At 46.4% G+C, this 24,979-nt stretch overlaps 1 protein-coding gene across 6 annotated transcripts in view; it reads right to left on the bottom strand.

The window, feature by feature from the left end:
* Positions 1-20,608, bottom strand: part of PNPLA1 (patatin like domain 1, omega-hydroxyceramide transacylase) — a 63,240-nt gene extending 42,632 nt beyond the window's left edge. For 3 of the 6 annotated variants that reach the window (XR_015153100.1, XM_086371376.1, XM_086371377.1), the window contains exon 1: positions 13,815-14,383. Coding sequence is in view for 5 of the 6 variants with exons in the window: in XM_086371376.1 (XP_086227502.1) it covers positions 13,815-14,019 (205 nt within the window). In the remaining variant the exon portion in view is untranslated. Of the gene's footprint in view, positions 1-13,814; positions 14,384-15,619; positions 15,741-18,693; positions 18,909-20,490 lie in introns of those variants that run through there. The other 3 variants (XM_086371378.1, XM_086371380.1, XM_086371381.1) reach the window with 2 other exon arrangements.
* Between the last annotated feature and the right edge of the window lie 4,371 nt (positions 20,609-24,979).

Raw genomic sequence — 24,979 nt, 5'->3', positions numbered from 1 at the left:
TGCAGAAAACAAAGCCTAGGGAGGCTACATGCAACTTCTATGCAGATTCCAAATTGTTTCAAAATGATATTAAAAGAAACAGAACAAAGCCGGGTTGGGAATATGCAGACGAAGCCCCATTGGTAAATATTGATAAGTGTTGAAGTTAGATGATGGGTGGGTTCTTGAGGGTGCATTATATTATTCTCTCCCAGACACTTTAAAATTTTCCACTTAAAAAGGTTATTTAAGAGCTTCTGGAGATCCAACCAGTCCATTCTGAAGGAGATCAGCCCTGGGATTTCTTTGGAAGGAATGATGCTAAAGCTGAAACTCCAGTACTTTGGCCACTTCATGTGAAGAGTTGACTCATTGGAAAAGACTCTGATGCTGGGAGGGATTGGGGGCAGGAGGAGAAGGGGATGACAGAGGATGAGATGGCTGGATGGCATCACTGACTCGATGGACTTGAGTCTGAGTGAACTCCGGGGGTTGGTGATGGACAGGGAGGCCTGGCGTGCTGCGATTCATGGGGTCGCAAAGAGTCAGACACGACTGAGCGACTGATCTGATCTGATCTGATCTGGTGGCTCAGTGGTAAAGAATCTGCCTGCCAATGCAGAAGACACGGGTTTGATCCCGGGCCAGGAGGATCTCACGTGCGACTGAGCAACCAAGCCTGTGTGTCACAATTGGGCCTGTGCTCTAGAGCTTGGGAGCCACGGCTACTGAGCGCATGTGCTGCAGCTAGTAAACTCTGAGCTTTAGCAGCTGAGGAGCTAGTTTAGTTGGTTGAGTAGTAGTGTAGTTCTCTGTGCTCCACAAGAGAAACCACCGCAATGAGAAGCCCACGCACCACAGCTAGAGAGTAGCCCCCGCTTGCCACAACTAGAGAAAAGCCAGGCAGTAACAAAGACCCAGCACAGCCAAGAATAAAGAAAGATTTTTTTAAAGTTATTTAAGGATTTCCCTGGCAGTTCAGTGGTTAAGACTCCACGCTCCCAATGCAAGGGGCACGGGTTTGATCCCTGGTTGAGGAACTAACCACATGCCAAGCAGTGTAAGAGTTCTATTCATCTTTCAGGCCCCTGGACTTCCCTGGTGGCTCAGACAGTAAAGCGTCTGCCTACAATACGGGAGACTGGGTTCAATCCCTGGGTCAGTGATTTACAAGTTATTTAAAAATAACTTTCAAGAAGTTATTTGAAAGTTTAAGAAACGTACATGAATGTTCATAACGACATCATTTATAATAGCTCAAACTAAAAACAACCCAAACATTCCCCGACAAATGGATTTTAAAAATGTGTTATATCCACACAAGGAAATATTATTCAACGATAAAAAGGAGCGAAGTACTGACATGTGCTGTAATGCATGAGTTTAGAAAACACTATGCTAAGTGAAAGAAGCCAGACACAAAAGGACAAATATTGTATTGTATAGACTCCATTTATATGAAATGTCCAGAATAGGCAAATCTATAGAGATAAGAAGTAGGTTAGTGGCTGCCAGGCAACTGAATGGAGGAATTGAGAGGTAATAGCTAAGGGGTTTGGCGTTTCTTTGACAGGTAATTAAAATGTTGTATGATTGATTGTGATGTTGGAGATACAACTGCAAATATACAAAAAGCCATAGAAAAAGAGAGCCAGTAGAGGCTCCCAGCCATGGGTTTTCATAGGCTTCGATGTGAGCTCGGGCAAAAGGTGAGGTATGGACCAGCCCCTGAAACAAGGTCTGTCTTCCTCAGTTATGGCTCAGCCAGAGGAATTCACAGAACCTAGCCCAGTCTGAAGCTTCTGGAGCAACACCGTTTTTCTGTATTCTGGAAAAATCCATGCCCCATTAATAAATATGGAATTTTGTTAGTCCTCAATGCCTGACCCATTTTCTTTGCCCGGTTGTACAATCTTAGACTCGCAAGGGGTAGTACGTCTTAGTTTTGCCAAGGGCACTGGGGCTTAACCGAGGCTGCACACCAGGATCACCTGGGGGTTGAATGAACGCTGGTGCCGGCTTCCGCCCCAAGAGATCCTCATTTAATTAGTGTGGGGAGAAGCCTGGGCAGTGGATGTTTTCAAAGCTCCCAGGTGATTCGAACGTGCAAGATTGAGAATCATTGACTAAGTGAAGAATTTTTTAATGACTAGGAAAAAATAGCAAAAATGTGGCATGGAGTATGGTGAGTATTTAGTCATGAAACTTCTCTTTTAGATTTATGTTCACACTGGGTCACAATGTGAAAAGTACTTCTTACTGTAACTTTCAGCCTGGGGGTTTGGAGACCCCAGGTTGACGGGTCCTGTCAGTCACCGAGATAAACGAAGGGGACCCACCAGCGGCAATCAGGTGCCCCCCAGCCTCTGCGTGGGCCTCTCCAAGGACAGATGCTCCCCTGCTTCCAAATAGCCCTTTCCCACCTTGGACAGCTCTTGCTGAGTCAAAAGCTGCCTTTCTGAAACTGTCACATCAAACCCTGACACCAGAGGACTGAGGACTTTAGCACCCCCTGAAGGCATTATGTGTCCCAATCACGTGACTTTGCCCTGCTGTCAAGCAGAGTCTGGCTAGAAGCTGAGGCTCCTGCCCAACCTGTCTCTACATGTCAGATTTCTACTCATCTTTCAAGCCCCTGGACTTCCCTGGTGGCTCAGATGGTAAAGTGTCCGCCTACAATGTGGGAGACTGGGTTCAATCCCTGGGTCAGGAAGATCTCCTGGAGAAGGAAATGGCAACCCTCTCCAGTATTCTTGCCTGGAAAATCCCATGGACAGAGGAGCCTGGTAGGCTACAGTCCATGGGGTCGAAAAGAATGGGACAGGACTGAGCGACTTCACTTTACTCTTCAAGCCCTATCTTGAATGCCCCTTCCATGAGGTCTTCCACTATGGGATCTGTTTGCTCTCTCCCTCTGCACTCTTCTGCCTTTTAATTTTCTAATATATGGTTGGAACTTGTTATACGACAACTCGTTGGTTACTGCCTTTGAGTTTGAGTAAACCGTGAGCTCCTTGAGGGCATGGGTGGAGCTTCATCTTGTGTTATATCTCTGTATCTTCTGCAGGGCCCAGTTATATGCTCCATACACAATCATTGGATGAACGAATGAACAATTGGCTTGCCATGAAGTTTTTATAGGGAGGAAGGTACCAAGTAGCAGCTTAAGTGGGGATGGGATTTTAACTTCAGCAAATCCTCATTCTTTAATAAGAGAAAAAATGCATAACTTTGGTATTTGAGCTAGTGCTTGAAAGGTAAGTTGAAATTTGACAGGGAGAGAAAAGTCGAGGAGTAGTTTCTAGCCTCAGGTTGGAAATCCTGAATCCCGCCCCCCCCAGCTGGTTGTCAGGGAAACCATCTCTCTTCAGATGGGTGAATGAATGAACATTCATTCTCTAATGCAATTCTAATGAAAACCAGGCTCTTGTGTTAAGTGTTTTGCAAACATTTTCAGGTGCCCCCAAATTGCCCCTAATGCAGAACTAGGCTCATGTTAGCAGAAGATGGACCCACAGCTACCTCCGCTTCCAATGAAGAGAACACCATCTGAGGACAGAAAAGCCCAGGCTCCGAACAAGAGGACAGGGCTCGGCCTGCAGGAGAGAGGCTGGGGGCGTGTGTTGAAGTAGTCTTTTTAAGAGACAAGCCTGTTGTTTGTATTCAGATAGTACGATTAGTTACACATAAAGTATAGGATAATCTACCAAGGAACTTTTAGAAATATTTGAGGATGTTCATGAGGTTGCCCAAGACAATATCAACAAACAAAAGCCATCAACATTACTTTATATCAGCAATAATCAATTAGATTAGAAAACGCCGTAGAAAAAAGATCTTGTTTCCTCTAGCAACAAAAGCTATGAAATCTCATAAAAGACACAAAAAACTTTACTGAAGGACAAAAAAGTTCAGAAGAAATAGAGAGATGGGTAGGCTATTAATATATTATAAATGAGAAGCGATAATTTCAATCAAAATCCTAATAGAGCTCTTTCACATGAGGGAAAAGGGGGTCAAGAATAAGAGTCAAGGGATTTCCCTGGCGGTACAGTGGATAAGAGTCTGTCTGCCAATGCAGGGGACACGGTTTTGATCCCTGGTCTAGGAAGATTCCACGTGCCATGGAGCAACTAAGCCCGTGCACCACAGTTACCGAGCCGGAGCACTGCACCTACTGAAGCCCGGACGCCTGGAGCCCACGTTCCACAAGAGAAGCCACCGCAATGAGAAGTCTGCAGACCGCAACTGGAGAGTAGCCCCTGCTCACCGCACTAGAGGGAAAGCAAAGACCTAGTGCAACAACCACAAAAACAGGCACAAAGAGTGAGAGTCAATATTTGAAGAAGAAATTTTAAAAAGGAGAAGGCTGCCATATATGCTATACCCCTTATTATAAGACTATCATGATCAAAATACTGTGATATAGTGCAGAAACAGACAAATTCACCAATAGAAGAGAAGAGAGACTCCAGGGATTCCAGGAACTTGAATAAGCTAGAGGCAGCATCTCAAACAAGTGTGGAAAGTTCAGTTCAGTTCAGTTCAGTCGCTCAGTCGTGTCTGACTTTTTGCGACTCCATGAACTGCAGCACACCAGGCCTCCCTGTCCATCACCAACTCCCAGAGTTCACTCAGACTCACGTCCATCGAGTCAGTGATGCCATCCAGCCATCTCATCCTCTGTCGTCCCCTTCTCCTCCTGCCCCCAATCCCTCCCAGCATCAGAGTCTTTTCCAATGAGTCGGCTCTTCGCATGAGGTGGCCAAAGTACTGGAGTTTCAGCTTTAGCATCATTCCTTCCAAAGAAATCCCAGGGCTGATTTCCTTCAGAATGGACTGGTTGGATCTCCTTGCAGTCCAAGGGACTCTCAAGAGTCTTCTCCAACACCACAGTTCAAAAGCATCAATTCTTCAGCACTCAGCCTTCTTCACAGTCCAACTCTCACATCCATACATGACCACTGTAAAAACCATAGCCTTGACAAGACGAACCTTTGTTGGCAAAGTAATGTCTCTGCTCTTGAATATGCTATCTAGGTTGGTCATAACTTTCCTTCCAAGGAGTAAGTGTCTTTTAATTTCATGGCTGCAGTCACCATCTGCAGTGATTTTGGAGCCCAAAAAAATAAAGTCTGACACTGTTTCCACTGTTTCCCCATCTATTTCCCGTGAAGTGATGGGACCGGAAGCCATGATCTTCATTTTCTGAATGTTGAGCTTTAAGCCAACTTTTTCACTCTCCACTTTCACTTTCATCAAGAGGCTTTTGAGTTCCTCTTCACTTTCTGCCATAAGGGTGGTGTCATCTGCATATCTGAGGTTATTGATATTTCTCCCAGCAATCTTGATTCCAGCTTGTGCTTTATCCAGCCCAGCGTTTCTCACGATGTACTCTGCATATAAGTTAAATAAGCAGGGTGATAATATACGGCCTTGACGTACTCCTTTTCCTATTTGGAACCAGTCTGTTGTTCCATGTCCAGTTCTAACTGTTGCTTCCTGACCTGCATATAGGTTTCTCAAGAGGCAGGTCAGGTGGTCTGGTATTCCCATCTCTTTCAGAGTTTTCCACAGTTTATTGTGATCCACACAGTCAAAGGCTTTGGCATAGTCAATAAAGCAGAAATAGATGTTTTTCTGGAACTCTCTTGCTTTTTCCATGATCCAGCGGATGTTGGCAATTTGATCTCTGGTTCCTCTGCCTTTTCTAAAACCAGCTTGAACATCTGGAAGTTCATGGTTCACGTATTGCTGAAGCCTGGCTTGGAGAATTTTGAGCATTACTTTACTAGTGTGTGAGATGAGTGCAATTGTGCGGTAGTTTGAGCATTCTTTGGCATTGCCTTTCTTTGGGATTGGAATGGAAACTGACCTTTTCCAGTCCTGTGGCCACTGCTGAGTTTTCCAAATTTGCTGGCATATTGAGGGCAGCACTTTCACAGCATCATCTTTCAGGATTTGAAATAGCTCAACTGGAATTCCATCACCCTCCACTAGCTTTGTTTTTAGTGATGCTTCCTAATGCCCACTTGACTTCACATTCCAGGATGTCTGGCTCTAGGTCAGTGATCACATCATCGTGATTATCTGGGTCATGAATATCTTTTTTGTACAGTTCTTCTGTGTATTCTTGCCACCTCTTCTTAATATCTTCTGCTTCTGTTAGGTCCATACCATTTCTGAACTTTATCGAGCCCATCTTTGCATGAAATGTTCCCTTGGTATCTCTAATTTTCTTGAAGAGATCTCTAGTCTTTCTCATTCTGTTGTTTTCCTCTATTTCTTTGCATTGATCGCTGAGGAAGGCTTTCTTATCTATTCTTGTTATTCTTTGGAACTCTGCATTCAGATGCTTCTATCTTTCCTTTTCTCCTTTGCTTTTCGCTTCTCTTCTTTTCACAGCTATTTGTAAGGCCTCCCCAGACAGCCATTTTGCTTTTTTGCATTTCTTTTCCATGGGGATGATCTTGATCCCTGTCTCCTGTACAGTGTCATGAACACAGTCCATAGTTCATCAGGCACTCTATCGATCACATCTAGGCCCTTAAATCTATTTCTCACCTCCACTGTATAATCATAAGGGATTTGATTTAGGTCATACCTGAATGGTCTAGTGGTTTTCCCTTTCTTCAATTTAAGTCTGAATTTGGCAATAAGGAGTTCATGATCTGAGCCACAGTCAGCTCCTGGTCTTGTTTTTGTTGACTGTATAGAGCTTCTCCATCTTTGGCTGCAAAGAACATAATTAATCTGATTTTGGTGTTGACCATCTGGTGATGTTCACGTGTAGAGTCTTCTCTTGTATTGTTGGAAGAGGGTGTTTGGTATGACCAGTGCATTTTCTTGGCAAAACTCTATTAGTCTTTGCCCTGCTTCATTCCGTATTCCAAGGCCAAATTTGCCTGTTACTCCAGGTGTTTCTTGACTTCCTACTTTTGCATTCCAGTCCCCTATAATGAAAAGGACATCTTTTTGGGGTGTTAGTTCTAAAAGGTCTTGTAGGTCTTCATAGAACCGTTCAACTTCAGCTTCTTCAGCGTTACTGGTTGGGGCATAGACTTGGATTACTGTGATATTGAATGGTTTGCCTTGGAAATGAATAGAGATCATTCTGTCGTTTTTGAGATTGCATCCAAGTACTGCATTTCGAACTCTTTTGTTGACCATGATGGCTACTCCATTTCTTCTGAGGGATTCCTGCCCGCAGTAGTAGATATAATGGTCATCTGAGTTAAATTCACCCATTGCAGTCCATTTGAGTTCGCTGATTCCTAGAATGTTGACATTCACTCTTGCCATTTCTTGTTTGACCACTTCCAATTTACCTTGATTCATGGACCTGACATTCCAGGTTTCTATGCAATATTGCTCTTTACAGCATCGGACTTTGCTTTTATAACCAGTCACAACCACAGCTGGGTATTGTTTTTGCTTTGGCTCCATCCCTTCATTCTTTCTGGAGTTATTTCTCCACTGATCTCCAGTAGTATATCGGGCACCTACTGACCTGGGGAGTTCCTCTTTCAGTATCCTATCATTTTGCCTTTCATACTGTTCATACTTAAGTGTGGGCGGCTGCGACCGGCGCACTTAAGCGCGGCGGAGAGGAGCTACCCCACGTCCGAGGTCAGGGGCAGAAGCTGGGAGGACCTCATGCCCGAAGGGCGGCGGCCAAGAGGAGTTACCCCACGTCCGAGGTCAGGGGCAGCAGCCGAGAGTGCCAGGCTGCGATGGTGCAGGAATGGCCAAGAAGAGCTACTCAAGCCTGAGGTCAGGGGCGGCAGCCGAGAGGAGCTACCCACCATCCGAGGCCAGGGGTGGCCGCCGGGAGGAGTTACCCCACACCCGGGGCCAGGGGCAGCGGCTGGGAGGACCAACCCCACGTCCAAGGAGCGGTGGCTGCGCAGACACAGGAGGGCCTAGAGGAGCTATCCCACATTGAAGGTCAGGAGGGGCGGCAGTGAAGAGATACCCCTTGTCCAAGGTAAGGAGCAGCGGCTGCGCTTTGCTGGAGCAGACGTGAAGAGATACCCCACACCCAAGGTAAGAGAAACCCAAGTAAGACAGTAGGTGTTGCAAGAGGGCATCAGAGGGCAGACACACTGAAACCATACTCACAGGAAACTAGTCAATCTAATCACACTAGGACCACAGACTTGTCTAATTCAATGAAACTAAGCCATGCCCGTGGGGCCAACCAAGACGGGCGGGTCATGGTGGAGAGGTCTGACAGAATGTGGTCCACTGGAGAAGGGAATGGCAAACCACTTCAGTATTCTTGCCTTGAGAACCCCGTGAACAGTATGAACAGTATGAAAAGAGTGGAAAGAGTTGCCTATAAATAGTGTGGGGTATTTGGTTACCACAATCAAAATCTTCTATTTCTACCTCAAAAGAGCTACAAAATAAATTTCAGATGGATGAACTTAAATATGAAAGAGCAAAATTTCCAAACTCTCGAAAGAAAATACAGAAGTAATCATTGTAACAAAGTAAAGATATTAAAAAACACAAATTGTAGGAGGAAAAGATTTGATATCCCTGACTGCATCAAAATTGGAATTTTCTGAGTAACAAAAGACATTGTCAGATAAAAAGGCAAGCTATGGAATGGGATAAGTTAGCTACAATGTGCATAACTGACAAATGATTCATGTACAGCCTATATAAAGAACACCCACACGTTGAAGAGAAAAAGATTACCAGGAAAGGGTCATGAGCAGGTAAGTTACAGAAGAGGAAACACAAGTGGGGACTTCCCTGGTGGTCCAGTGGCTAAGATTCTGTGCTCCCAATTCGGGGTCCTGGGTTCGATCCCTGGGCAGTCAACTAGATCCCATACGCTGCAACTAAAGATCTCCCGTGAACTAAGACCCAACACAGCCAAGTAAAATGTTTTGTTTGTTTTTTTTTAAGAGAAAACACAAGTGGTTGATAAATACATTGAGATGCTTAACAGCACTAGTAATCAGGGGGTGCAGATTAAATAAGCAAAATAAAATGAGATATAACTTCACATTCATCAGATTGACTTAAAACTCTTCAGTCTTGGGAGTTCACTGGTAGCCTACTGGTTAGGATTCTGTACTTCCACTGCCATGGCCCAGGTTTAATCCCTAATCAGGGAACTGAGATCCTGCCAGCCACCTGGCATGGCCAAAAAAATAAAAAACTCTACAGTCTGATAGTCCCAAAGGTTGATGATGACTTTGTGGGGAAATCGGGAACTGCTAGTGGTTAAATATATGGATGTGAGAGTTGGACTATAAAGAGAGCTGAGCTCAGAATTGATGCTTTTGAACTGTGGTGTTGGAGAAGACCCTTGAGAGTCCCTTGGACTGCAAGAAGATCCAACCAGTCCATCCTAAAGGAAATCAGTCCTGGGTGTTCATTGGAAGGACTGATGTTGAAGCTGAAGCTCCAATACTTTGGCCACCTGATGTGAAGAGCTGATTCATTTGAAAAGACCCTGATGTTGGGAAAGATTAAGGGCAGGAGGAAAAGGGGACGACAGAGGATGAGATGGTTGGATGGCATCACCAACTCAATGGACATGAGTTTGGGTAAACTCTGGGAGTTGGTGATGGTCAGGGAGGCCTGGCGTGCTGTGGTTCACGGGGTCACAAAGAGTCGGACATGACCAAGCAACTGAACTGAACTGAACTGAACTGAGTGGTTAAATTGGTACAACCACTTTGGCAAATAATTTAGCGAAGTCTGCTAAAGTTCATTTGATATGTATCCTAGGGAAACATTCCATGTGGACCTGAGAGACCCAAACAGGGATGTGCATTGTTTATAACAATAAAAACTTGGCCATGTCCATCAACAGAATGGCTAAATGAACCACAATACAGTTTTAATGGAATAGATCTGAAAAGAGGTAAAGAGGATTAAAGAAAATCAGGAGACCGAGTCCTGGTTCTTGCTCTGCTTCTAACTGATGATAGGATGGGACAAGTCACGTGTCCCTCTTCGCTGAATGCTGTCCCCAGATGTTCTCGTGGCTCACTCCCTCCACTCCTTCAGGTCTCTGTGCAAATTCCACTTACTCAGAGAGGTTTCCCTGACCCTGGTGTCCATACAACCAGCATCCATGCCCCCTGACACTGCTTTGTCAAGAAGCAGAGTGCCGGGATTTCCCTAGGGGTCCAGTGACTAAGACTCTGAGCTCCCAATGCAGGCGGCCCGGGTTCGATTCCTGGTCAGGGAACTAGATCCCACGACTAACTATCCCTCATGCCACAGCGAAGATCCTGAATGCCACAACTAAGGCCTTGGTGCAGTCAAGTAAATAGATATTTAATTAAAAAAAAAAAAAAGCAGCAGCAGTAAAGTGGCTTAAAGGTCAGGCTAGGTTAAAACACCAGCTTTACCAATTACTGTTTGCATGACCTTAGGTAATTGATTTAAGCTTTCTGTGACTCAGTTTCCTCCTCTGTAAAATGGAGATAATAGTTTTCACCTCAGAGGGTTGCTGTGAGGACTGAATGAGTTAATACACCAAAGAGAACAGTGCCTGATTCGGGGGAGGGCTGGTTAGTAGTAAATTGCATGGCACTTAAAATGAATGAAGTACGCTTGAGTGATGGTGGCTCAATCTCATAAACATGCTGCTGAATGAAAAGACCACACCCCTCACCCTTCCCTGAACTTCCCTCCCAGTCACAGGCATGTGGCTGGCACGCAGACCAGCCCTCGGTCACACCGCCGTCAGGGGCCCTTCTCGTGGGTCTGAGTCCCTGTCCCCTGGCATCCACAGCCTGGCCAAGTCAGTTTTCAGTTCAGTTCAGTTGGGTCATGTTCGACTCTGCGACCCCGTGGACTGCAGCACGCCAGGCCTCCCTGTCCATCACCAACTCAAACTCATGTCCATTGAGTTGGTGACGCCATCCAACCATCTGGGCAGTGTTTATTGATTGAACTGGATTAATTCTGAAAGTTCTCAAATGCCCAAAGACAGAGACACCACTGACCCTTCTGGCTGGTGCGTTTTAAGAAGTTGAACTAAAGACATGAGGAAATGGGGGCAGGGGAGCAGGCGAGTGACTCAAGTACCTGGAAAGAAAGAGAAATCCCAGAAAAGGGGGTGTCTCCAAGGGGAGGGAGGCTGTGACTCCAAGACCGGGGAGTAGGCGATGCTCACCCCAGCCCCTTTCTGAAGGCCTGTCCTAGGGTCCACTGGGTGACTGAAGGATGAACTGCTACATTCACAGAGGACTTGTCATTAAAAAAAAGATCTAGAAGGATCCCAGCAGAGTCCTTCCACGGGCTCCAGGAGGAGAAGTGGGATTGAGGACAAGGGGGGACGTGAGTGAAGGCTTCTTTTGCCCTTTATACTCTAAATACTTCTGCATTGTTTGAATCGAGAAAGAAGTGATTACTTGTGAATTATGAGAAAAAAAAAATTTGTCTTGCATGGAAGGGGTACTCAGGGAATGGGTATTACAATTATTATTTAAAACAGAGAGAAAGACATCTCACCCAGCACAAATCCACAGGCAGGAAGGGGCCCTGCTGGCTTCCCTCCTCACTCTGCAGTGGGCCCCTCATCCCTGGCCCTTCCTCCAACGTGCACCCGAAAGCTGACGCCCTCACTGCTCTCACCGCCCGGCCACCTGCCCTGTTCACCCCTTGCTTCAGAGCACAGTCTCTACTGCTCTCCCTGTTTCTTTCCTCTCCCCGCTTTTTTATTGCTCATTCAACTCTATTTTTTATATTTATTTATTTTTGTCAACTTTATTTTTATATTAATTTATTTTTAATTGTCAACTTTATTATTTTTTATATTTATCTATTTTTAATTGATGATTGCTTTACAATATTGGTTTGATCTGTGTCATATATCTACATGAATTAACCATCAGTGTACATACGCCCCCTCCCTCTTGAATCTCCCTCCTTTCTCCCACCCATTCCCACCCCTTTGGGTTGTTACAGAGCCCCAGTTTGAGTTCCCTGAATCAGAGTCCCTTGGACTGCAAGGAGATCCAACCAGTCCATCCTAAAGGAAATCAGTCCTGAATATTCATTGGAAGGACTGATACTGAAACTGAAGCTGCAATACTTCAGCCACCTGTTGTGAAGAGCTGACTCATTGGAAAAGACCCTAATGCTGGGAAAGATTGAAGGCTGGAGGAGAAGGGGACGACAGAGGATGAGATGGTTGGGTGGCAACACCGACTCAATGGAGATGAGTTTGGGTAAACTCCGGGAGTTGGTGATGGACAGGGAGGCCTGGCGTGCTGTGGTCCATGGGGTCGCGAAGAGTCGGACACGACTGAGCGACTGAACTGAACTGAACTGAGTCCTACAGCAAATTCCCACCGGGCTGTCTATTTACATGCATTAGTGTATATGGCTCCACGCTACTCTCCCCTTCATCTCACCCGCCCCCCACCTCCCCCAGCGTTGCTCTCCTTGTTTCTGCCCTCTCCTCTCCGTCTCACTCCGCATAGCCGGGCAGTTGACACATACCAACCAGTTCACTCACTCAGGCCATTAACCCTCTAACGTAACCTGAGAATGAGACGCGAATGGAATCTCAGCTGGACAGAGTAGAAACTGTGGCACAGAGCATCCAGCTGCGTGCCGCAGGCCAGTGCCGTGAAGCGCCCGCACGGGGACCCAACCCCTGAGGACTGGGCTCCAGCCCCCACTCTCGGCCACCTGTCCACTTTGCCTCCCTCCTTCCTCCCCACTCCCCAGGAGTGAAATTGGTTCTCCCCGCTACGAGGTCCACGTGACCTGGCCCCTACCTGCCCCTCCAGCCTCACCCCCCACCGCCCTCCTCACTCCCCAACGCCACGGGCTCACCGGCTGGTCCTGCACCCAGAACAGTCTTTTTTTCCCAATCATCAAATGGCTTGCTCTCTCGCTTCACTCGGATTTCTGCTTGAATGTCACCTCCTCCAAAAGGGCCTCCCTGACCACACTTTCTCAAACAGTCCTCACTTTATTCTCTGACCCTTTCCTGCTGTGATTTTATTCATAGTTCTTATCACTTCCTGATCTGACGTTACGAGACTACTTGTTTGGAGGCTTATCATGTGTCTCCACTCTCTCTAGAATTTCTGTTCCGTGAGGGCAGGGACTTTGTCTCCAGTGCCCAGAATACAGGCTCGCACAGAATGGTAGTGCAGCAAATGAATAAATGCTCCCCCTGCCCGCCCCGGGATGGGGTCTGGGCCTGCCGTGTGGGCTGCTCGAAACAGTCCACTCCCCTTTCACGGGATGGCGCTCCTGCCTCTCCGTGGGTCACCCCATCCTTCCCTCCGGGCCCCCTGGACGAGTGGGGCAGCAGGCAAAGTGAGGCCTCCCATATTCCTTCCCAGTTTCCCTCCGCCAACCCCTCTGTCCATCCCTCCAAGCCCAGGGCTTTCACTTCCAGCCACTTGGAAGCTGGTCTGACGAATCCACGCCCACCAAGATGATGAAGATGTCAATTTGTCCTTCCCAAGGATATTTGTATTTTTAAATGAGGCCAGGATGGAGCAGCTCTTCACCCAGTGTATGGCTCTGTTATGGTGTAACTCCCAAGACAGGATGTTTCAGAGAGATACCACCTTTCCCTCTCCCAGACCCTGGGAGACAGTGTCACAGGTCAGGGTGCTAAGGGAGAGGGAAACAGATTGCCAAGCTCAGCCAGTGGGTCAGAGACTGGGACCCAGCAAACCCTGACCACAAATGCTATCCCACTCAACCTACATCTTCCCTTCCCACCACCCAGAAGACTTAGCTTTGTTCCCCAAAGTATCCTCAAGCCACCCTCAGACTCTGCTTTGTGGAACCCCTCCAGAAGCTCCCCAGGGAACCCAGAACAAAAGCCTTACCCATTTCGATCCCACAGATGACCAAGGCTGCCACCACCGCACCTGCCGATGTCCCAGCGAAGCGATGGGCTGTTTCCAGCATCCGGGGGGCCAGGTCCCGAAGGGCATCCACCGCCCCGGCCTGGTAGAAGGAGAGGAACCCACTGCCCGAGAAGGAGATGGAATGAGGGGTGTCAGGGTCCCCCTTGAACACCTGTTCTTCCATCTCCTCAACCTGGGACCTCCCGGGGAAGGGAGGAACCTCTCAGCGCCGATGTGCCTGAACGTCAGCCACTCTCCTGTCGAAACTTGTGGCCAAACTTCCCTGCCAGCCCGGAGCCTGGAATGTGGCTGTCGCTCCCCGGGCGGCTGGGACACCCACGGTGGCTCAGACAGCAGCTGCCTGGGCCTGTTGAGCTCGGTCAGGAGGCAGCCCCAAAGCCTGGTAAAGGCCCCGGCGGGCAGCGTCCTGGCCCTGTGAGTGCCCTCCTCTGCACTTGCCTGGTACCCCTTGGATCGCAGGTGGCCACCACGCAGGGTCTGGCCCAGGAAGAGGTGCTGCTCAGCCCTGAGTCCCAAAGGGTTCACTCATCGGGTTGCAAAACCTCCACGGATGGGTATGGGATGGCACCTCCCTCCCCGCACGCTGCAGCTGTAAAGGGAGTAAACGCTGGCCTCCCTCCAGGAAAGGGTATTCCTTTCCCACAGCGACAGGGCTGCCAAGTTGGCTCTGGTTTCTGAGGGAGACTCGGCTCACAGCACCCATGCCCCCACCGCGACGCCCCTCCCTGGGATCCTGCTCCAGGCTCCGGGTGGCGTGTGTGAGGTGTGACACAATTATTTTTATTTGTTCTTGCATAAGTGCCCCTTTGCTTACTCATCTGTTTATTCACATGTTAGGACTGGCCACCCGCAAAATTGTAAAGGAAAAGAGTTTGGGCTCCAGGGCCCCCACCCACCGCCTCTCCAGCTCTCACCTTCTCTCCTCCGCCCTTCACCAACACACCAACTCTTAGCACTCTCTGTCCAAACCCTGAATCTCTGCGCTGTATCCTAAGTGTCCCGTAAGAAGTCAATCTGAAATCTCCATCATTCTGTGTTAGGGCATCATACTGTATGCTCACTTTGAAATGAGACATTTGAAATGTCAGTATTCATGACATCTCATGTCATGAAGTCACATGTTTGAGATGTCAGTAATCCCAAGGATGAACAGCTTGGGACCCCAGGTGTGGGGGCATCTGGGTCAGAGCAGAGAGATGATTTGGAGCCTAAAGGGAAAGGCAGGTGGTGGGGGGACCAAGGGTAGCTCCAGGGAGCCCTGGTCATGCCAGTCTGGAGCAGTGCAACATGGCCCTGGCAAGGAGAGTCTTCCTCACTACCAGCAAATGTCACTGCCCAAGGATGTTGCAAGACAGCGAAGTGGCAGGTGTCCCCCTTCTCTGTCCCCCCAGGGCACACAGAAGCTGAGTCAGAATTGGAATGGAGACACAAAGTCTCCTGCCCAACGCTCAGTCCAGCTCCATACTCTGCTAGGATGTGATAGCCACACTGAACCCACCAAAGGAAGTGAAGTGAAATGAAGTGAAATTCGCTCAGTCGTGTCCGACTCTTTGCGACTTCATGGACTGTAGCCTACCTGGCTCCTCTGTCCATGGAATTCTCTAGGCCAGAATCCTGGAGTGGGTAGCTGTTCCCTTCTCCAGGGCATCTTCCCAACCCAGGGATCGAACCCAGGTCTCCCACACCCCAGGTGGATTCTTTACCATTTGAGCCACCGGGGAAGCCCAAAACCCACCAGGGGACCTCCCGCCAACTCTGCTTACCTTACTGATCTAGTGGAACTTCACACTGGGGAGCAGTGTCCAGTGTTCGCTCAGGAAGGGGTTTTCTGTCTTGGATAGGTAGTTCCAGCTATTTGAGAAGGGAACTCCTGACTAAATGTGTCTGCAACAGAGAAAACGTGTGCGCATCTGTGTCTGCGCTTGTGTGTATGTGTGCAGACTCACACACACACACACACACACACAGATCTGAGGCCACAGACAGGCTGGGGTGAAGAGTAGGGTGAGACTGGGTGGAGTCCAATCAGCTTTTGGCACATTGGGACCCTGCCTCCGGGAGATGGTAGGGAGTGGAAGCCCCATCCCCTAACACTGACACCTACACTTGGGAACAAGACAGACAAATGAGAAATAACCAGAGAACCGTACAAGGCAGTCTATAATTAGGTACCAAATTGTGCAGGGCTGAGACTCCTGCCAGAAAAGTTCAGAGATGAGAGTGGGCAGCATGGGCTGGAACCTTCAGAGAAGCTATGTGATAGAGTTGTGGGTTGGGGGGTTTAAAGAAGCTAGCAGGAGGAGGGAGGGTACTATGGCAAGAAGCAGTGTGCAGTCCTTACAGAGGGTGAAGGGGTGTGATGGCAAGCAGTTACACAGGATGAAGGATTAGACAGAAGTGGGTTGAAGCCCAGTTCTACTATGTATAAGCAGTGTGACATGTGGTAACCTCTCCAGGCCTCGGTTTTCCTCATCTGTAAAATGGGGACAATAATGCATATCCTGTACAGGAACTGTTAAAACATAAGATATGTTTATAAAATGCCTGGCACATGGTGTGTCTCTTATTATCAAAGGGCAATAAGGGCCAAGGCTTCTAGAACGGGTGGAGCTGGGAGCCAAGGTGGAATAGAAAGATGGGGTCAACAGAAGAAGGTGGGATGCACTTGCAACGTGTAGGAGGACCTAGAAGAATTCTTGAAGGGGAGAGTCTTGGAAAGGCAGAGTGACAGGCTGGAGGATGAGGAAGGAGGATAGAGCTACATCCTCCTATGGATGTTGGCAGCCAGGTTACAGAGGCGGCTGAAGAAAGATAAGTTAATGATGCCACTGCATCAGAGATTCAGAGGACCTGGGGACCGGTTGGACAGGCAGAATGAGTCATGGCTGATGCCCGTTTTCAGCCTGGGTGCTGGGAGGGGTGGGGTTGCCTTTGGGAAAACTAGGACAGAGCTGGGGAGACTGGGTGGAGGGTGAGTTTAGGACATGTCTGAGATGACAGCAGGACATTGGAACTTTGGCGGAGGGGCAGGGAAGGCTTCAGAGAGGGGGAGAAAGACCCCTGCCGTTGAGCAGCAGAGAAGGCTGAGCAGCTGGAGGTGGGCATGGTGTCATGTGGAAGGAAGACAACCTTGGACAAGTATTCTTCCTGATCATCTGCTCTTCACAGTGAAAGAGGAGGCAGGGCCACCTGTTGTACATGGACTGCGGGGCTCCAGAAGGCTGGGACCCCACCACCCTTTCAAAGATAGCACTGTGGGACTTCCCTGGCCGTCCAGTGGTTCAGACTCTGCACCTCCACTGCAGGGGGCGCAGGTTCGATCCCTGGTCAGGGAACTAAGATCCCACGTGCCATGCGATGTGGCCAAAAATAAAAAAAAAAAAGAAAGAAAGAAAGCAAAGACAGTGTTGAGTCCTGCCTCTGTTCCTGGCACCTTGCTCCTTGGGCCTGGCTGTTGGATTAAGCCACTGTCCTCACTGAAGAAAGACATTCTTCAGTTCCAGGGGGATGGTGGAGACCACAGCAGGTACAGCACAGCGTCTGTGCGTGTGTGCTAAGTTGCTTCAGTCTTGTACAACACTTTGCAACCCAGTGGACTGTAGCCTGCCAGGTTCTATGCAAACAAGCAAACTAGAAACTCATTGGGAAGGCCCATGGGAGCTGTCAACATGTTCCCGCACGCTGGCCCCGGCAGAGAGCTCTGTACACCTGACTTGGGCTTTGGGGCCACAGGGTTCCCCCACCCTGCCCCTCATCTCATTTCCCATTGTTCCTGGCGTTGAGCTCAAAGCCCCGAGAACTCCAAGTGGACACTGTCGGCAAAGGATCGCCTTCTGACACCTGTGTTTGATTTTAAAGTCAGCTCATAATCCTCTCGGGCGTTTTACTCCAAGTTAACTGCTCTTATGACTCATCAGCTTCTGAGGAAATCACATGGAAGAAACTGAGACTGCTTATCACACATGATTCCAACAAGACAACCCAAAGGAATTTATAGAAGAACCTGGGGTTTCCATAAATATAAAATATGTGAAACCACCCAAGACACCGCTCTCGGGGAGAAAGACGGCATTGAGGTTCTGGGTTAGCTTCTCGTTGATGGTATACCACCCTTTACTTAAATCTTATAAAAATGTTTATTTAGTGAAGAACCTGGTTGTTTCTGGACATGAAAGAATATGAACATCATAGCATTGTCCTTGCCAATGACAATTAACCTGAATCGAATGAAGGCCTAGCTTCTAGTTACAGTGAACACAGAGTATGAAGGGAAGCCTCTTGCTCAGTCGTGTCTGACTCTTTGCAACCCCATGGACTATAGCCCGCCAGTCTTCTCTGTCCGTGGGATTCTCCAGGCAAGAATACTGGAGTGGGTTGCCATTTCCTTCTCCAGGGGATCGTCCCGACCCCAGGATCAAACTCAAGTCTCCTGTGTCTCCTGCATTGGCAGGCAGATTCTTTACCACTGAACCACGTGGGGAAGCCTACAGAGTACGAAGGAACAAGTTAAATGACACCATGTGAAAACAAAAGCGGGGGAAGGTCTGGTAGATAGCACTGCTACACAGCAGCCGTTCCCAGCCTGCTGCTCCCTGCTCCCCTCCCCGTAAGCAGTTAAAAGGGCAGATACTTGATTTCCCAGCCTCCCCTGCAGCTAGAGACTGACATAAGAGACAGTTCTGGTCAATGAGATGTAAGGGGAAATCTACTGGAGCTATGGCAGCCGTCTTGTACCCATCAGGGGAAACGGGCAGACATACTAGTGTATTAGTTATCTATGGCCTTGTCACAAATTACTTCAAAATTTAATTCCTTCAAATAACATCTATGAACTTACGCAGTTTCCAAGCTTTAGGAACCTGGTAATGGTCTCTCATGAGGTCGTAGTCAAGCTGATAGCCAGGGTTGCAATCATCTCAAGGGTCGTGAGGATGGAAGAATCCACTTTCAAATGCACTCTCATGGTTGTTAGTAGGCACCAGATCTTGGCTGGCTATTGAGAGGAAGCTTCACCACCTGGGCCTCTTCACTGCACAAGATGACAGCTTTCTTCTGCCAGAGTGAGAGGTGCAGGGGAGTGAGAGAGAGTAGGAGACAGAGAGTGTGAACCCCCCGATGGGAGCCATCGTCTTTCTACAAGATTCTCAGAAGTGATAGCATTCCTTTTGCTATATTCACACCCCTCCCACATTTTACCAGGGCTGGTCTGTGAGACCAGAAGGTGGGAATTCTTAGGCACAAAGGAGGCTGGCTACTTCACTGAGGACAGCAGAAGAGAAAGACAGAAAGAGCCTGGGTCTTTGAGAAGATCGTTGAGTGACTGTCCCAACCCCCAAACCATTTGTACGTTTCCTTTTATATCAGATAATTGAATGCCTTTATTGTTGAAGCCACTGTGCATTTGACATTTGCTGCTGAAAACCTCAGGGCTAATGCAAGGACTAGTCAATACTTCTAGTAAGACATAGAAATGGTCTTGAGAAGAAAAGATAAAAACTAGTCCTGTGCTTTCAGAGGAAATACTTTAAGGTATAGATAGTTATTATAGCTGAAATCTGATTCCTAAAAATTCTAAAATATTCAATCTGAAAATTTCAGATGAATTTTATTATACCTTTTGGAAATTGTTTATCAACTATTACTCTAGTTAGAAGAAATAGAATATTTTTTTCTTCCTCATTTCCCCTAAAACACAAGTGGTGTCCTACTAATTAACTGGATAGTCCTCTAACATAGCACTTGACTTTGGAGCTGTGTGACTTGGTTTTTATACACTTGATCAACATATATGTATATCCTCTGTGGGGTGAAAGTGTTTACACCTTTTATGAAAAGTCTGTAATAATGATAGTAAAAGCCTTAAGGTGAGAGGAGAAACTTGACACCCTTGAGACGGGACAGAGCTTGCTAGGTTATGACATAACCCTGTCATGTTGTTCTTTCGTATGACCTTGAGATCATTCATGCAAACGAAATTACACCTTCTTCTCATTATGAAACAGCTCAAACATACAGTAAAGTGCTGAAAATAGAACAGCAAACAACCATGTACCTACCAGATGGATCGAACTGATCTTAACATTTTATCACATCTTGGACAAATATTTGCTTGGTTTTAAAGAAATGAAATATTACAGATAGAAGTGAAACTTCCTTTCCACTCTTTCCTGATTTTGCTCCTACTCTTCCTCCCGTGGGAAACCATGTCCCAGATTGGAAAGTCTTTCTCTTCCACGTTTGCATATTTTTATTACATGAATATGTTTTGTAAACAATATATAGTATTGTTTTACAAATATTTTAAATTTCATATAAGCAAACACATTGACTTATTCTGCGATTTGCTGCTTTCATTCAGCGTTGGGATACATGGCTCTAGTCACTGCTTTTGGTAACCTATTTTATGACCATGGGCAGTGTATTCATTATTCTCTTATTGATGGGCATTCAGGTTGTTTCCAGTGTTTTATGCTGCAGTGAGAACTCTTTATTGTACATTTCGCTTTACACGATATGGGAATTTCTCAGATCATAATGTGGGTTTATCAGTACCCGTGGGATTTTAATTTATGGAGGTGACTGAGTGGTGACATGGAAAAGCTAATGCCAATGAAATAAAATTTTTATTACTTACATCCTGGATTCAAGAAGGCTTGCCATGCCATGCATGGCCTCATGGAGAGGCACCAGGTTTGGTCAGGAGACAGATGGGATGAGGGGGAGGCATGACACAGAAGCTTGATTGTATTTTCTGCAAGAAAGGCAAGGCAGGTTAGAGAAAGAACTTAGGATTGACTGATTTAAATAGTGTCAGCAGGCTCTGGCCTATAGAGGTGGTCTCAAGGTGTCTGGAACGTAGCCCTAGGTGATTGGGGGAGAGGAGTATTGCTTCCTGAAGTATAACAGCCAGATGGAGGAGGTGGTTCAGAGTAAGGGCTCTGGATTGGTTACTGTGCTATGAAAGGTGTGCTTTGAGCCCTTTGCTATCACGAAGAATTGGCCTACCCTAGGAGGAGTGGTCTCTCCTCAGTAGGAAGGTCACGAATGCCAGAGCATCATGAATACATACAAGGGGACTCCCCGGCAGTCTAGTGGTTAAGACTCTGCCCTTCTATTGCCGGGGGCGTGGGTTTGATCCCTGGTCAGGAAACTAAGATCCCACATGCCCCCCCCCAATTATGTGTGTGTGTGTGTATATATATATATATACACATACATACGTATATGTTGTTGTTCAGTCACTAAATTGTGTCCGACTCTTTGTGACCCCATGGACTGCAGGCTTCCCTGTCCTCCACCATCTCCCAGAGTTTGCCCAAATTCATGTCCATTGAGTCAGTGATGCTATCTAACCATCTCATCCTCTGCCACTCCCTTCTCCTTTTGCGTTCAATCTTTCCCAGCATCAGGGTCTTTTCCGATGAGTCGGTTCTTTGTATCACGTGGCCAAAGTATTGGAGACAGCAAGCTCCAAAGTATTGGAGCTTCAGCATCAGTCCTTCCAATGAATATTCAGGGTTGATTTCCTTTAGGATTGACTGGTTTGATCTCCTTGCAGTCCAAAGGACTCTCAACTTATATACTAATATATATACACACAATAGGAAAATAGGGCACTTCTTCAATTTGACCAGTTGTTGCCAAATTGCTCTCTGGAGTGGCTGTACTATTTTATAAGAGATCTAATAGCTTCCCTTCTCTTGGTATCACTAGAGTTTGTAAATGTTGCCAATGTGAAGGGTGGGCCTCCCAGGCGGCTCAGGGGTAAAGAATCCATCTGCCAATGCAGGAGACACAAGAGAAATGGGTTTGGTCCCTGGAGTAGGAAATGACACCCAACTCCAGTATTCTTGCCTGGAAAATTCCACGGGCAGAGAAGCCTGGCGGGCTTCAGTCCATGAGGCCTCAAAGAATCGGACACGACTGAACGACTGAGCAACGACAGTCTGAAGGGTGTGAACTCACTGTTGTTCCACTGATAGTTTCCTGATTATTTATGAGGCTAGGCATCATCTCATATTTCGTGTCCTTCCAGATTCCTCTTCTCTGAATTACTTATTCTTAGCCTTTCCCCACTGGGGTGAGAGCAGTTAATAATGTGTAGTCACGGATGCTAATATTAGCTCCACTAAATGCATTGTAAATATCCTTTCCCAGTTTGTGACCTGTCTTTTGACTTTTTTATGATGTCTCTATGGTACCAAATTTTAAAATTTTAATGTAGTAAAATGTATCATTCTTTCCCTTTATGGCTTAAGTGTTTGTATCTTTAAGTCATAAAGATGCCCTCTCGTATTAAATAGGGTCTTGGTTATTTTAAATGATTTACGTATCAAGCCTAAGCTATTCATTTAATCTCCCTTGAAAAACTGCCTTCTGGTTTGTCACCACGAGTTTTAAAATATTGGCTTGGCCAAAAAGTTCCTTCAGTTTTTTAAGTAAAAATAAAAGACATACTTTTCCTTTTCACCAAGAACTTTATTGAACAGTGTGTTCACTGTTTTATTCCACTACCTCGTGCCATTTTTCAGACAGCTTCATAAAAATTCCATCTTCCCAAAATGTTTTATCTTCTTTAAGCGAAGAATTGTTCCAGGTACCTTTTAAAGTCTTACAGAAATTGAAATATTTTCCATTAAGAAAATTGCATAAAGACTGAAATAAATGGACATGTGAATGTGCAATGTCTGCTGAATATGGCAGATGAATCAGAACTTTCCAGCAAGCTATTAACAGTTTTTAACTAGTTATCAGAGAAACATGCAGTCTTGCATTATCCTTGTGGGAGATAATGCGTTTTCTGTTGACTAATTCCAGAAGCTTTTCATGAAGTGCTATCTTTAGTTGGTCTAATTGGAAGCAGTGGTGGTGGTGGTGGTTGAGTTGCTAGGTCGTGTCTGACTCTTGTGACCCCATGGACTGTAGCCTGCCAGGCTCCTCTGTCCATGGGATTCTCCAGGCAAGAATACTGAAGTGGGCTGCCATTTCCTTATCCAACTGGAAGAAGTACTTGTTGGAAGAAATCATTTGGTTTTCCAGAAGGAGCTCATAATAGAGCCCCCTTTCTATCCCACATATACATCATCCTCTTCTTCGGATGAAGACTGGCCTTTGGTGTGGTTGGTGGTGGTTCATTTTGCTTGTCCCACAGTCTCTTCTGTTCCACATCATTGTACAATATCCACTTTTCATTGCCCATCACAATTTGTTTTAAAAATGGAACATTTTCATTATGTTTAAGTAGAGAATTGCATGTGGAAATAAGATCAGGAAGGTTTTTATCTCTTATGTGAAACTCAAACATCAAAGTGATGAACATAACCAAGCTGGTGCAAATGATTTTCAGTGCTTGATTTGGATATTTTGAGCATGTCAGCTATCTCTCATATGGTAATAACACTGATTGTTCTCAATTAATGTTTCAATTTGCTTGCTATCTACTTCAACTGGTATACCTGTCTGTGGAGCATGGTCCAGTGAGAAATCTCCAGCATAAAACTTCTCAAACCGCTTTGACACATTTCATCAGTCACAGCACCTTCTCCATACACCGCACAAACATTTTCTTGCGTTTTAGTTGCGTTTTTACTTTTCTCATATAAAGCAAACTATGCTGAAAATGTTGCTTTTTTCCTTCTATCTTCAATATTAAAATGGCTACACAAAATTCACCAATTTTGATAATTTTTTAAAAATGCACGCTGATAATGATAGCTGTCACAATACAATCTAACAAAACTGCTTTGAATCAAGTTAAAGACAACTAAGCGCTACTACAGCCAACTTACGGAGAGAAATGAATGAATATTTTGACCAACCAATAAATGCTTGCAGGGATTTATCCTGCAGAAATACTGATAAGATCCCCTCCACCTCCTCAGTATATGCACAGGGCAGTTAAATAGAGCACCAATTGTAATAGCGAAAATATAGAAAATAACCTAAGTATCTATCAGTGGAAAGCTAGTTAAATTAATTATAGTCAGTATTCATATGTCACATAATGTAATTATCTGCAGCCATAGAAAAGAATAAGGGAGATCTGGATATACTCATATGGAAAGTTCTCCAAGACATATTGGTAAATAGAGAGCATTAGAAAAAAAGAAAAAGGATCCAAAGAATAAATATAATATGCTACCATTTACGTCAAAAAGGGGGAAAAAAAAGACTCTCTGTGTGTGCGCACGGAAAATTTCAGATACAAAACTACTGAGGGTGGCTACTTCTGAGGAGGGGGACAAGGGTTTGAGGGTGGGAGGGAAACCCATTTTTCATTGCCAGTCTTTTCTGTTTTCATTGTTACTTGCATTACGGTAAACAAAGAAGAATTGCTGTAGGTGGTGCCATTTGCTGTAAGCTGCTATTTGTTTTGGCATTTGGAATATTCTGAGGTGAAGAGGGCCTTTTGTTCCAATAGCTGAGAAGAAATTGAATTATTAGAAATGGGGCAGGAGGCTGGGCATCATTGGGACAGTTTGATTACATGTGTTCTTTCTGCAGCTGGGTCTGAAGACATAAAGGGCAGTGCTCACAGACACGTGCTGGTTAATGAGATCCAGGCTTGCCTTTGTCTGGGGGAAGGGGAGTTGTCCGGGAACCAAGGGGCAGTGTTTGGGAGTCTTAGGCAATGACAGGTTGTCTGTGGGATGGGCGTGAGGTGGGGGGATACAGATGGAAGGGGACGAAGGTTGTAGGCAGTTGGACTTGCCCAGGTCCCTGCAGCCTTAGGAGAAGCCGTCTGAGTCGCAGCCTGGGCCACCGAAGGCTCTGAGTTCCCCAGCTGCAGAGTAGGAAAAGGCTCTGCATCCCTCCCACAAAGGAGGAGGAGAGCCCCCACCTCAAAGGCACGGGCAGGCAATCCTATGGAGATGAGGAAAAACTAGGCTCAACCTAGAAAAATTCTTACCCAGTCAGTGGGAATTAAAGGCACCCCAAGTTTACCCTTGCTGAGATATGAGAAGGGAAAGGGATTGGGTCAGCATCCACAGAACAAAGATAAAATGTACCCCAGGGTCAAGTCCAACGACCTTCCTCAAGGCAGTGCAGTGTAGCTGGGCAGGGACCCGGGCTCTCTGGGTTCAAATCACTGCTGTGTCAATTCCAAGTTACTTAACATCTCA

The sequence above is a fragment of the Bos grunniens genome, chromosome 23 (assembly GCF_055505025.1).
Source record: "Bos grunniens cultivar Pamir isolate PY7600 chromosome 23, Bosgru_T2T1.0, whole genome shotgun sequence".
Taxonomy (NCBI): domain Eukaryota; kingdom Metazoa; phylum Chordata; class Mammalia; order Artiodactyla; family Bovidae; genus Bos; species Bos grunniens.
Note: the sequence above shows the minus strand (reverse complement) of the source record. Positions and strands in the feature narration are given on the sequence as shown.